Source organism: Vombatus ursinus, unplaced genomic scaffold (genome assembly GCF_900497805.2).
Source record: "Vombatus ursinus unplaced genomic scaffold, bare-nosed wombat genome assembly UNPS02010193.1, whole genome shotgun sequence".
NCBI lineage: Eukaryota > Metazoa > Chordata > Mammalia > Diprotodontia > Vombatidae > Vombatus > Vombatus ursinus.
In genome coordinates this window covers 2,354,093-2,366,813 of record NW_020949971.1, presented here as the reverse complement: position 1 = coordinate 2,366,813, position 12,721 = coordinate 2,354,093, and the positions used below count along the sequence as shown (strand labels likewise).

Here is a 12,721-nt window from a genome sequence, read left to right as displayed (position 1 = left end):
GAGATCCCTGGGTAGCCCCCGAGAGGGCTTCACGGGCAGTCAGACTCCACCCACGTGCTCCAGCCTGGAGCTGGGTGTAATCCCAGCTCACTGGTGTGTGCTGGTGACGTGGCGTGTCAACATCCCCCTGGGTCACAGCGCTGGAGTTCTCTTTGTGCCTCATTCAGTTAAGAGGCAGCACAATTTCTTTATCCAGACAATTCCTATTGTGCTATGAAAGCCAGGGCTGTGACAAGATCTAGAGCTGACCATTTGGCACAACCCCCTTGTTCTACTGGTGAGGAAACTGAGGCCCAGAGAGCAGATGTTACCTGCCAATGACTCCCGGAGATGCGGTAGCTCAGCTCTGCTCACTTCAGATCCACACTCATAGCACCCTCCCTCCCTTCCTATGAGAGACCATTCAGTGTGACTCACTTGTCCTGAATACAGGAAACTGAAGAGAGCAGACTATTCTAGAATAACAGAGTTGGAAGGGACCTCAGAGGCCAAGGAGGACAATCTGTCCCAAAGCAAGAATCCTCTCTACAACAGTCCCAGACTGTGCTTGCACACCTCTGGTGATGTGGAACTCAGTACTTTCACTGCACTTTGGAACAGCACTGAGTTTTAGGGAGTTTTTTTTCCCCCCAACATCAGACTGGACTCTGTCTCCCTCTCCTTCCAGGCCTTGCAGCTAGTTTTGCCTTACTTGGCTCTATGTCTTAATCATGCCTCTAGTTAGTGGCAAGGACAAACTAGAGCTGGGGCTTTTGTAGGAGGTCGGTTTTTCTGTGGCTTTCTGTGTCCCTTCCACATAAACTGGAGAGGGTCCAGGGAGGGCAATCAGGATGATGAAGAGCCTCGTCTCCATGCCCTATGAGAAGGAAGAAGAGATGCTTAGCTTGGAGGAGAGAAGAGTCAGGAAGCTATGAGAACTTCCTCCAAGCATCCAAAAAGCCATCATTTGGATCAGGTGTCAGCCTTGTTCTGCTTGACCCCAAAGAGAAGGGAGAACCCCGATCAGTGGGAGGAAGGAAAGAGAGAGATTTATGCTGAGTGTTGGGGAAAAAGCTTCATATCAGTTAGAGTTATCTCAGAGAGGAATGGGCTTCCTGCCCAGGAGACCTTCCAGCAGAGGCCAGGGACCCACTTGTTGGCTGTGTTGTAGAGGGATTTCTTTGTGGTCTCTTCTAACTCCGGGGCCCTGGGACTGCCCTTCCACTCACTGGCCTGTCCCATATGGCCCGATATCTGGTGGCATCCAAGGGAGGAATGGTCAGACCCGTTATGCTGACAGACTGCCGATCAAACCCAGCTTTGGCTCTGCCCATCCTGGCAAGCTTGAGTCATCCATCGCCTGTCCCAGGGCTGGTTCTGTGTCCTGACAGAGAGTCCACAGGGTTGTCTGACACCACTGGGAAAAGCAACCCTGGCCACTTTGGGGAAAGCAATTGAGGAAGAATGAAGTGAAGCTGAGGTCATTTAAAGACCACAAGAAAAAGGTTAAGTGAGTCAGAAAGCTCTTCAAAATACACGACTGGCTTAGCAGTGAAAGAAGGTGAGCACCCTGTCACTGGAAGTATTCAAGAAGTCTGGATGACCATCACTAACATGGTAGGATGGATCCCTGCCTGCATCCCAAGATCTTGGGATTTCATTAACACCAGCCTTGTGGCTGCTCGCCCACCGAACGATGGTGAGCCCTCTTGTTGACTCCTCAGCGTTCACTCCATGCTGCTGGGTCTGTGCCCCATGTCTGGCATGCTTTCCCCCATCATCTCCAGCTCCTGGTTTCCTTCAAGTCCCAACTAACATCCCCCCTTCTGTGGGAAGCCTTTCCCAGCCCCCTTCAGTCTAGTGCCTTCGCCATGTGGACCCTGTTGAGAGCTGGTTTGTACACCAATTAGACTGTAAGCTCCTCGAGGGCAGGAGCTGTCTTTCGCCTTTCTTTGTATCCCCAGTGCTTACTGCAGTGCCTGGCACATAGTAGGCCCTCAATCACTGTTTATTGACTGACTAAATTATACAGTACTAATATACAGTATGATGTAAATTAGATCATACTAAAACATACAATAATCCTTCCAGGTTGTTTCAGGTCAATGTTTTAAAAAATTATTTTAAAAAACTAAGAGTAGCTGGCATCTGTATGGCAGAGTGCATATGCAGGGTGCAGTTTTATTCGATCCTCACAGCTCCGGGAGGTCTGTGCTATATTGTTAGTCCCATTGTACTGACAGGGAAAGTGAGGCTGGAGCTGGGAGGGGGAAAGAGACTTCACAGAGTTGTAGAACTACTAAGTGCCTGAGGTGGGATTTGAACTCTGGTCCTCCTGACACCTGAGCCTTATTCGCTCTGCTACCTTTCCCCTCTCTAGCCTGTATGGCGTCATGGAAAGGGCGCTAAACTGGGAGTCAGGAGGACTGGGGTTCCAATGTCACATTCTGATACTTGAGGTATGACCACCACCGAATGTCTCCATCTCTCTGAGCTTCAGGCAGTGCTGGAACGGGTTAGGGGGCTGCATGGGTGGAGGGACTTCTTAGGGCAAAGGACCCCGGCTTCTTGACTTCCTGAAGATAACACCCTGGGGTAGAAGCCCAGCTGGTTTAGGGCTTTCCATGCACCGCAGCCTCCAGTCCCAGGCCCCACACCTGGACAGGCAAGGAAGCCTGTGGCCAGGTGCGGGTTCTCCTCCCTCCTGAGATACTCCTAAGAGTCTCAGAATTCTCAGAGCCTCAACAGAACTTCTCAGCCCGTTGGATTCAAGGCCTTTGGAGGGGACCGAGGCTGGAGTTCCGAACAGTTCCGGGCAGCTGGTAAAGGCCCTGGAGTCACCTGGGCTGAGCACTGCCATTGGCACTTTGTGGCTTCGGGCCTCAGCCTCCCCTTCGGGGCAGTGACAGGGAGCTCCTCCTTTCCAGGGCTCTTTGAGAGGCTCTAATGCCTGGAAAATGCTTTGCTAACCTTTCAAAATGTCAGCTGTTATGGCTCGCATGCGGGAAAGATTGGGCAAATCACTCCCCTTCTCTGGGCCTCAGTTTCCTGATGTGTAAAAAGAGGGCTGGTGGCCCCAGGTCCCCTCCAACCCGAGATGCCACGGTAACCAATCCCAATTCCTTTAAAAACACTCCACGGGTCTCTTAGACATTCACGCCTGCAAAGAGCTAGCCTGGCCCTCTCTCCCTAGACCCTCGGAACGTGCTGGTGAGGGAAGCAGCTGGAGGACACTGAGGCCGGCCAGCGTCACCCAGCTCCTAACTGTCAGTGCCTGGGGGGAACCTGGCTTTCCTGAGAACAAACAGCATTCCCCCAACCCCCCTAACCCCACACCGTCTCTGACGTGACCAGTGACAGAACAGAATCCTCCCACCTGGTGGCCCAGGGAGCCACAGCACTTCCAGAGGCTTGCCCTACAATGGGACCTCTTCATTTGGACTAAGATTTCTGCTAGTTGGAATCATTTTACCTGAATGAAAGAAAGAAATTCTAGCTAAAAAGCAATATTTCTCACTCCAAGATCTCTGCTAACTAGAGCAGTTTTAACAGAACAAAAGAAATACATTCTAGCTAAAAATTGCCAGCGTTCGCTCTGGCAAACCGTGCCTTCCTTCCGGGTGGGGCCTCAGTCCGCGGGTGACCTCAGTGAAGGACGAGTGCAGAGGTCGGCCCAGCCCAGGAAGAAGCGGCAGGCTTACCTGAGCCGGGAGTCCTTGAAGGTGTCCAGGTACTCTGGGTAGCTCCACTCGATTTTGTTCCCTTTGCACCTCAGCTCCAGAGTCTGGCCGGCGGCCAGGCTCAGTGTGGAGGCTGGCTTCTGGAAGCGCCCCTTCTCCATCACCCGCATCATGATGGATGAGGTCTTGGGCACAGAGGCCACTGAGTCCCTGTCCTTCCCGGGGGCCAGGGTCGGCTTCCCTCGCTTGTTGGTTGCCTTGATTTTATTCTCTCCGGGCTCCTTCGGCCTCTTGCTCTTGGCAGATGTTTGGCTGGCAGCTGGAGGGAGGAAAGGATGATGGCATCACATCAGTGCTCTTGGGAATAACCAACGGCCTAGAGCTGTAAAGCACCCAGGGGCCCAAAGCATCCTGGCACCCTGTGCGGAGCAAGGACACCAAGTGGGAATGCTGAGGGTGATGTGGGTTGCAAGCCTGGCGAAGCCAGCGGCCTTATCTGACGTGCAGCTCCCTTCTCTGGACGGTGCTAGCTTAGTGCCGGCACAAGTGTCTGCTGGCTGCCCGCCACGTGGCACCTTAAGGTTGGCAAAGCCCTTTTGACCCATGATCTCATTTGACCCTCACAGCCCCTGAAGTAGGTACTAATGGTATTATTAACTTAATTTTATTCTTGAGGAAACTGAGGTTCAGAGAAATGACCTGTCTCACCCAAGGTCATACAACCACTAAGTAGTCAGAATGACAATCATAGAAGAAATTTGGAATTATGCCAAGAAAATGGCTCCAATACCCAGCTCTTCTAATCTAGAGCTCCTACTGCCAGGCATACACCCCACAGAGGTCAGAGTCAGAAAGACTGGTCTCACATCCGCCCTGATATCTCTAGTGACATTTTTATGGTGGTCAAGACCTAGAAACAAAGTGGATGCCATCATCTGGGAAAGAGCCAAAGCGAATATGGCATATGGTGGGAATGTAATACTGCTGCCCTGCAGCAAATGATGGAGACAGAGAATATGGAGGTGCTTAAGAAATGATGTAAAGTGAAGGGAACAGAACCAGGAAAAGAATGGACCAGACGAGGACGGCAATGTCCACAGAAAGAACAAGAAACCCCAACTGAAAGCTGGCCACTTATAATGATCAAGACAAGACTGCATGCACCTCCTTCCATTCTCTATGGGTGCAGATCAGTCCATACCCTGTCACACAGGCTCATGTGCCTCTGAGGCTGCTCCCCATGAAGAGAAGGCTGGGGACCCTGCTTCCAGGACAATGCTGATGACAACATGTGAGGGGAGAGCCTCGGAGAGACCCAGAGTGTGCACAGTCTGGGAGAGGTAAACAGCAGCCTCAGCTGTCTCTGTATTCTCCTCCTTCTCCCCTCTCTTCCTCTCTGTCCCCCTTGCTTTCCCCCTCTATCCACCTCTATCTCCCTCTGTCCCTTCTGTCCCTCCCTCTCTCTGTCTTCCTCTCACCTCTCCTGTTTTCTTTTTTTTTTTTCTGTTTTTTTTTTGGTTGTCATTTTTTTTGTTTGTTTATTTTGGCTAGTGTGACTTGCCCAGGGTCACACAGCTAGTAAGTGTTATGCGTCTGAGGCTAGATTTGAACTCAGGTCCTCCTGACTCCAGGGCCGTTACTCTATCCACTGTGCCACCTAGCTGCCCCACCTCTCGTTTTCTGAAGACATCTGGGAGTTACAATGTGCCAGGTAAGGGGAGAGGGCTCTGCCCTCTCTCTCCATGACAACGGTCCTTTGATTCAGCATTTGTCCTTTCATTTTAAGTAGTGGGATTGGCAGCTCTGCCCCTGTCAGTTCTGAAAGGTCAGGACATCCCATCCAGGGATCCAGGAGACCAGCGCATAAGCACAAGCTGAGTTTTGCAGCCAATTCACCATTGATGCCCCTGAGGACGGGAAGCCTCCTGCGGGCAGCAGCCCAGGTGCAGCTGAGGCTCCTCTAGCCACGTCTGGGCGTCAGCTTGGTCAGCTGAACAGAACCAGCGCTAAGAGCCTGAGGTGGTTATAGGGCAGAGGGCACTCCAAGCGTTGGGGGAGAAATGCTGCTGCTTTCCTTCTTACTCTATCTTCAAAGTAAATATCCCCGCGTAAAAGCTCGTGGATGTCCATTGGTGACATGGAAAGAGGGCGGTACTCACTGGTGCCTAACTGGGGAGAAGACAACCGGCTGGAACTGAAACCAAAGGCTGAGAGATAGGGCGCCCCCAAAGCCTCAGGGCACTCTAGGACTCTGAGGGGTGGACGGGGCGGGTCCTAGCTCTGGGACAGTGAGCCGGGACGCCTGATTCCGAGATTGCTCGGTTTGCCGAAAGGCTCATCCTTCTTTCTCTTTTATTTTATCTGACCGTTCACTGGGTCGGATACTGAGGAAGGATATTGTTGGAAGTGAAGATGATGTACACGTAAAGTGGAGCAGTAAAACAAAGTTTAAAAGTAAAGCTAAAAAGTTAAAAGCAAAATTGAAAAGCAAAAAAACCCCCACTTCTCACAATAATACTTAATATTTCTTTGTTTATATTTGTAATATAAATAATTGTATTTATGTTATATTAATATGCCTGTACATGGCATAAATATTTGTATTTATAATAGAATTTAAATATTTATTATATTATAAATTATGTTATAAATATCTACATTTATAATAGTGTATTGTAGTTGTGTTATAACTAATTATGTTATAAATATAAACTATATTTATAACATAATATGACTATATTTATAATATAATAGTATTTATGTTTTATAAGTATTTATACTATATAACTATAACTATTATATTAACTATAATTATTATTACAGTTATATTGTTTATATATAATATTATACATAATAATACATAACTATTTCCATTTATAATATGATAATATCCTCATCAGTGCTTAAGGGTTTGCAGAAAGCTTTTAACATGCTACGTCATTTGATCCTTGCCATACTCCATGAGGCAGGTACACCAGGTGTTTTTGGCCCCATTTCACGAAGGAGCAAACTGAGTCTCAGCAAGATGTGTGATTTGGCCCAGGTTCCAAAGCCACTGGGTGCTGGAGGCAGAAATGGCCCTAAGATTTCTCCTGACTTCCGGTTTTCACTCTTTCCCCCATGCTGGCTGCATCGAGCCTCTGTCGCTGGGGCATTCTGAGGGAGATGCAGGCAAAGCTGGAAATCACTGAAGAAATGTGGGCTTTGTTCTGATTTTTAGCTAAATGAGAGGCAGCCACCAGGGCTTTGGAGTCAGAAGGATGTGGGCCCAGGTCCCACCTGACATCCCCTGGCTGTGTGGAGGTCTGGGCAGCATCGGACACAGAGGAATAGACCAGGGGCTCACGGGTACTGGTGGAGGGGGCTTCCACATCCCTAGCAATGGGTCTTTTCCATCTGGACCCAACACGCCGCCTTAGTCCAGCAGAGGCGCCTAACAAGAGCAAAATAAAAGCCCTCCTGGAGGCCGGCAGGGAAGGGGCTCATCCAGGACACAGGGGAGATGTGGCCCAGGCGAGGAGCTCTCCCTCGTTCTGGGCTTCCTCTTTGCCTGGCTGTGTGACCTTGGGCACATCACTGAGCTTCTCTCAGCTCCGGCTTCTTCACATCAGATGGGACTATTCAGGCTTCACAGGGTGAGGAGGAAGCTGCTTCCCAAGTCTCCAAGTACTCCACCGAGAAGGGTCTGCCTCAGATGCAGCCCCTTCCCAGGGTGCCTGCTCCACTTGGGGCATCAGCTTCATCCCAGCCCTTTAGCCCAACGCCATCTCCCCACCCTCACCCTTGATGGTGATTTCCTGCAAGACCCAGGAGTTCAGCCCAACACCCTGGCCCGACATGCAGCCTTGGTCCCCATTCCTGCCCCAGAGATGGCCCTGGGACCAGAAGACCTTTCGGACCCCCTGTCTTTCCCTTCTTTCCTTTATTAATGCTGGTCCAGGACTTTGTGGTCCAGACTAAGTGGTGACTTAGTCTCCAGGACTTAGAGAAAGGGGTAAGAGGCAGAGGACGGGATGGGGGAATGATCTTACATAGTAAAATGTCCTCCCAGGAAGTCAAACTCTGCCAGACTTTACCTGCTCCTGTTTGTGAATGTCAGCCTCCAGGCCGATATGCTTACCCGACCTTGAGGTCACTAGTACTGCTTGTCTAAGGCCATTTGAATTGTATCAGGGGTCCAGTGGGCAGCCATAGAAAAGTCCCTACAGAGCAGACTGTACCCAAACAGGAACACCATCTACAGTATCCGCAGTACTAGAGGGGTGGAGTCCCCCAGAGGAGACCTCTCCAGGCGCCCCATTCCACTTTGGGACGACTCTGCTAGGCGGGTCTTCCTGGCATCAAAACTTCCCACAACTGCCTCCTCCACCGCTCATTCCCAGCTTGGAAGACTGGTCTCCCTTAGCCTCAGTTTCCCCTGTATGACATGAGGGAGATGGAGGGGTGACCCTGACACCTCCCTGCTCTCGTGCCCAGGAGCCTGTGAGGGTGCGTGTGCCCGAGAGGGCTGTGGGCATCCCTCGTGCTCTGGGTCTGGAGTCTGTGGCTCAGTTGGGGTAGTGCGTGTTTCTTGGATTTTCCCCAGCATGGGAGGTTTCCTCCCTCCCCTGAGCTCTCGGGAGCCGGCCCCTGAGGAAGGACAGCCTGGCCTGCTCCATGCTGGGCTGGGCACACCAGACCTGAGGGGAAGAGATGGAGAAGAGCCCCCACCCATGCCCTTTCTACAAGGTATTGGAAAAGAGAGCACTGCCAGCAGAGGCTTCCTCCAGGAAGTGGGCATGGGAAGTGGAGGCAGGCCCTAGGGACAAGTGGAGGCTTGGTGCCAGCGCCTCTCTGGCTGTGGGCTCTGGCGCTGCTCACGGCAAATCCTGGAACCCAAAGCTGGCCCTAGCTCCATTTCCTGGACAATCAGTGCCTAGTCATTGGGCCCAAGGACCACGCCAAGAACCTAAGGCACCCCCAACAACAGATGAGGCGGAAATGGTCAGCCTCCCAGTTTGAAGCCTTGACCAAGTTTCAAGCAGGGGGCTCGGCATGGGCATCCTCTGCACACCCGCTGATGGCCAGGGGAAGGTGGCAGTCCGGAGAAGGCAGTAAGGATGGAAAGCTGCAAAGCCTCTGCGGGCAGGAAGCCAGAGCAAACAGATTCTTCTGGCAAGCCAGCAGCTCCCATGGCTCCTTCTGGCTCCATCGGACCCTGCACCCAGCTCGTCCTTTAAGCTGGTACACACACACAGGCCAGGCAGTTGGGCCTTTTCACTAGGCAACACCTGGCCAGCAAACCTGAGCCTGGCTCTCCTGACAGGCCCAAGGCTGGCACAAGGGACTTGTTCCCCTGTGATGGGCACCTGCAGAGGCTTTGTTCTCCCAAGGACATAGCCCTGGGCCCTGGGCAAACCTGTCTTTGGTTATGGTTATCATTATGCTGGGCAGATTCTGGGCAACTCACGGACAAGGAGGGACTGGTCAGGGTGGACAAGAGATGAAAAATGTGGCCTGGCAGGGCATGACCCTACCAGCATGCCAGTGGGGCCTGCCAACTTTCCACGAGGCCACTCAGAAACAGCGGAGGTGTGATCTCTACCTCCTCAGAGCGGGCAGGCATCCTACGGGCCCACAGAGTGCCTGACACATCTCACCAAGCCTCATGACCCCTTGGAGGGAAGACTGCAGCTGTTATCCCCACATTAGAGATGAGAAAACCGAGGCGCAGAGAAACCACACTCTTCTAGGAGCCTAGATCTGGGCTGGGCTGGGGGCCTTAGAAATGATCTAGTCCAACTCTCTTATTGAACAGATGAGGAAACTGAGGCACAGAGGAATTAACTGCATAAAAACATGACTTCAGATCATGTTTAAGCACTAAAAGGGACCGCAGAGACCAGTTAGTCCAGCTCCTCATCTTACAGAAGAAGAAACTGAGGCACAGGGGCATGTAGAGGAGGGAGCACCAGTGACAGTAGGGACACACATCCACACTTGCCCCCACCACAGCGGGAGGTCAGACGCCAACCTCCCCAAAGCACGCCATCCTGACCTGCAGAAGGCCATTCCTGGTCCCCCAGCAAAGTGACCTGCCCAGCTAGGATGTGTGCCAGACAGGATTCAAACTCAGGTCTTCCTGAGTCCGTCCACAGCACCACCTAGCGGCCTCCGCCCTCACTGCGGCCAGCATCCTCACCATCTCTCTGTCTTCCTGCACTATTAACTACCACATTTGTCGTATCAAAGAATCTGGAATAGTAAGAGACCACCTCGCCCCCATGGCCCAGCCCCCAGGAGAAGTAGAATTCCCTCGACCTCATCCCAGCAGGCCGTCCATCCATCCTTTACTCACTCACCTCCAAGGGAGGAGAGCTCTCCAGGCAGAGCGCATCTGCCTGGCTGCCTGCCCCACTAGTCCGGCTATGGCTCCCTTTCTCCTCCAGCCTAAGCTTCTTACTTCTAGGTTCCTTTCTTTCACACTACCTCTCCAGGCAGCCTCACTAGGAAGTGTTTCCTGAATCCAGCCTCAGTTGGCCTTTTTGCAATTTCCCCTCCCCCCAACTGCTCCTGGTTCTGCTCTTGGGGGCCAAGTGGACAGAACAAGCCTACTCCCTGCTCCACGTGACAGCTTCACCCTGATGACAGAGCTCAGGTCCCCACAGAGCCCTGTCTTCTCTAGGACCCACAGCCCCAGATCCCTCAAACAGTCCACACCATGAGGCCCAGCCTCAAGCCCCTTCACTGCCCTGGTGCTCTGCCCCTCCAGCCTCCAGGGGAAGGATGCCCAGATGAGGACAGTGGGACCCTTCCCTCCTGGAGCCTGCAAATCGGTCCCCTGTCAATGGAAGCCACGCTGGCATCTGCTTCCTTGGGTGTTACATATCACCTGCCCCTGCCTCAACCACTGTCATGATCACTGTCACTGACATTGTAACCCTCCCCCTCCCCCTCCTCTTCCTCTTCCCTTTCCCCCTCCTTTCTAGCAGAGTCCTATAGAGCACAGGGCCAGAAGGCTCTCCAGAAGGATACTGGGGAGGGGGAACACCAGGGCGCAGAGGGGGCATGCCTCAGGTCCTCTGCCTGCCCATCATCCTGTCCCCTGAGGGATGAGCATTGGAATGCCTCAGTTTTCCCGGGGCACCTGCACCCAGAGTGTACCTACCCAGCTGCCTGCCCCCCTATTCCCGCAAAGGCTCCCTCTCACGGAACTTCTTATTTCTAGGTTCCTTCCTTTCACACCTTGCCCTAGTCCTGTTTGAATGTCTCGGAAACCTTCCCTCTCCCTAACCTGTCCCCCAAATGCTCCCCAGCCTCCCTTTGAAGCCTTCCAGGGAAGGGGGCCTCATCACCTTCCCCAGTAGCTAGTTCCACTGGGAGACAACTCTTGTGAGCAGCACTTTTTTTTTTCTGACCTCAGGACTTCAAAAGTACATTGCTCTTAGCTCTCTGCCCTTTGGAGTCTGGGGGAAAGGATTTGACCCTATGAAAGTCCTGCAAAGTACCCTCTGGAGTCAAAGGACCTGGGTTCCAATTCTGACCCTGTCACTGATTGTCCGGGTGAGCTTGGGTCAGCCCTGCTTTTCCTGATACTCTCCATCACACGCCTCGCTCCTTCCCCCAGTTTTTTTCCAGGTCGTGTGTGTGTGTGTGTGTGTGTGTGTGTGTGTGTGTGTGTGTGTGTGTGTGTTGGAAGGGAGGAGGGAACTCCCAGCTAAGTACGACAAACTTCTTGTAGTCCCCCGTCCCTGGCCGGACCCTTGCAGCTCGGCCCGTCCAGGGCAGGGGGCGGGTTCTCCGAGTGGACCGCTCGCCTCCCCCCACCTCCAACCCAAGGCTTCAGAGTCCCTCATCCCCCGGGTGGGAAAGCAGCGGCAGGGTTGCCAGGAAGAGGGGGGCCTCTTCCCAAGAAAGGGTAGGGAGAGTTCCCTTCCCCCTCCCCAGACACGTGGACACGGATAGAGCTGGCAGGGATGCGGAGATGGGTTAGACACGGCGGGTAGTGTGGGGTTTGGGGGACTGACATCCTCGGCGGAGATGTCCTGTGCTGGAACTCGGAAGCCAGTGTCCCCTCACTCCCAGCCCGCAGCCCCCCACCTCAGTTCAGCCCTCACCTGTGGACAGTGCCTCGGGTAGCAGCAGGAGCAGCAGCAGCAGTAGCGGGGGGACGAGGCGGGGCCCCCTGGACCGCGGCATCTTCCTCGGCAGCCCCAGCCCCAGCTCCGCTCTCAGCCCCAGACGCCTCCCTGTCCCCCGGCCAGGGCAGAACTCCGTTTGAGATAGAGTTGGTTGGTTGAGCCGAGGGCTCCTCACCCGCCCTCTGGCGGCCACTCTCGGGAAGGACCGAGAGTAGGGTCTGGGCCGGCCCTGGCTGCGGCGAGAGGCGCTTTGGAGCCTGCGGACCTGGGAGGGCGCGGCTAGCCCCCCCAGGTGAGAGGACACTCGGGATCAGCCGGAGGAAGGAGCTTGCCCAGGGTCACCTCCAGCATCACAGACCCAGAGCTGGGCCGCAGACGCCACCCGTTTTACACAGGAGGAAACTGAGTCCCGGGGAGGGGAAAGCGCCTGCCGAAGGTCACCAGTCGAGTAAGTGGGCAGGGCCTGGATTCAGCCACAAGCAGGAGTTGATTCAAGGTCCTTTGACTCCTACCAAAGCCCCCTCATTGACAGCCACCGATTAAGTACCTGCTGGGTGCCAGGAGCTGGCGCCGAAGGCCGAAAGGAAATAGTTCCATGGCCTTTACCATGGCCCCAGTTCTAGGGCCCCGCCTCTGTTGGTTATCTCCCTTATTCGTCTGTAGTTTGACCATAGTTATTGGCATGTTGTCTCCTCCATTAGACTGGAAGCTCCTTGAGGGCAGACTGTATTATTGTCTTTCTTTGTATCCCCAGCACTCAGCTTGTTGCCTGGCACACAGTAGGAGCTAAATAAATGCTTAATAAATGTTGGCCGACTTTTGTCAGAAAGTCTTCGTTGATCCCCGAAGTCAGTAACTATTAGTTTCCCAGGGCTTAGCACCGTGCCCTACACATAGTAGGTGCTTAATAGAACCTTCAAGAAAACTACTTTTACGGAAGAG

The 12,721-nt window shown here is 53.2% G+C and overlaps 1 protein-coding gene across 1 annotated transcript in view; it reads right to left on the bottom strand.

Annotated features, from left to right (window-relative positions):
- The window catches only part of PDGFRL (platelet derived growth factor receptor like), a 34,931-nt gene extending 22,997 nt beyond the window's left edge, over positions 1 to 11,934 (bottom strand). The window contains exons 1-2 of the mRNA XM_027853731.1: positions 11,756 to 11,934; positions 3,681 to 3,978 (exon numbers count right to left, since the gene is read on the bottom strand). Coding sequence (XP_027709532.1) covers positions 3,681 to 3,978; positions 11,756 to 11,837 — 380 coding nt within the window. The 5' untranslated portion in view covers positions 11,838 to 11,934. The remainder of the gene's footprint in view (positions 1 to 3,680; positions 3,979 to 11,755) is intronic.
- Positions 11,935 to 12,721: the final 787 nt, after the last annotated feature.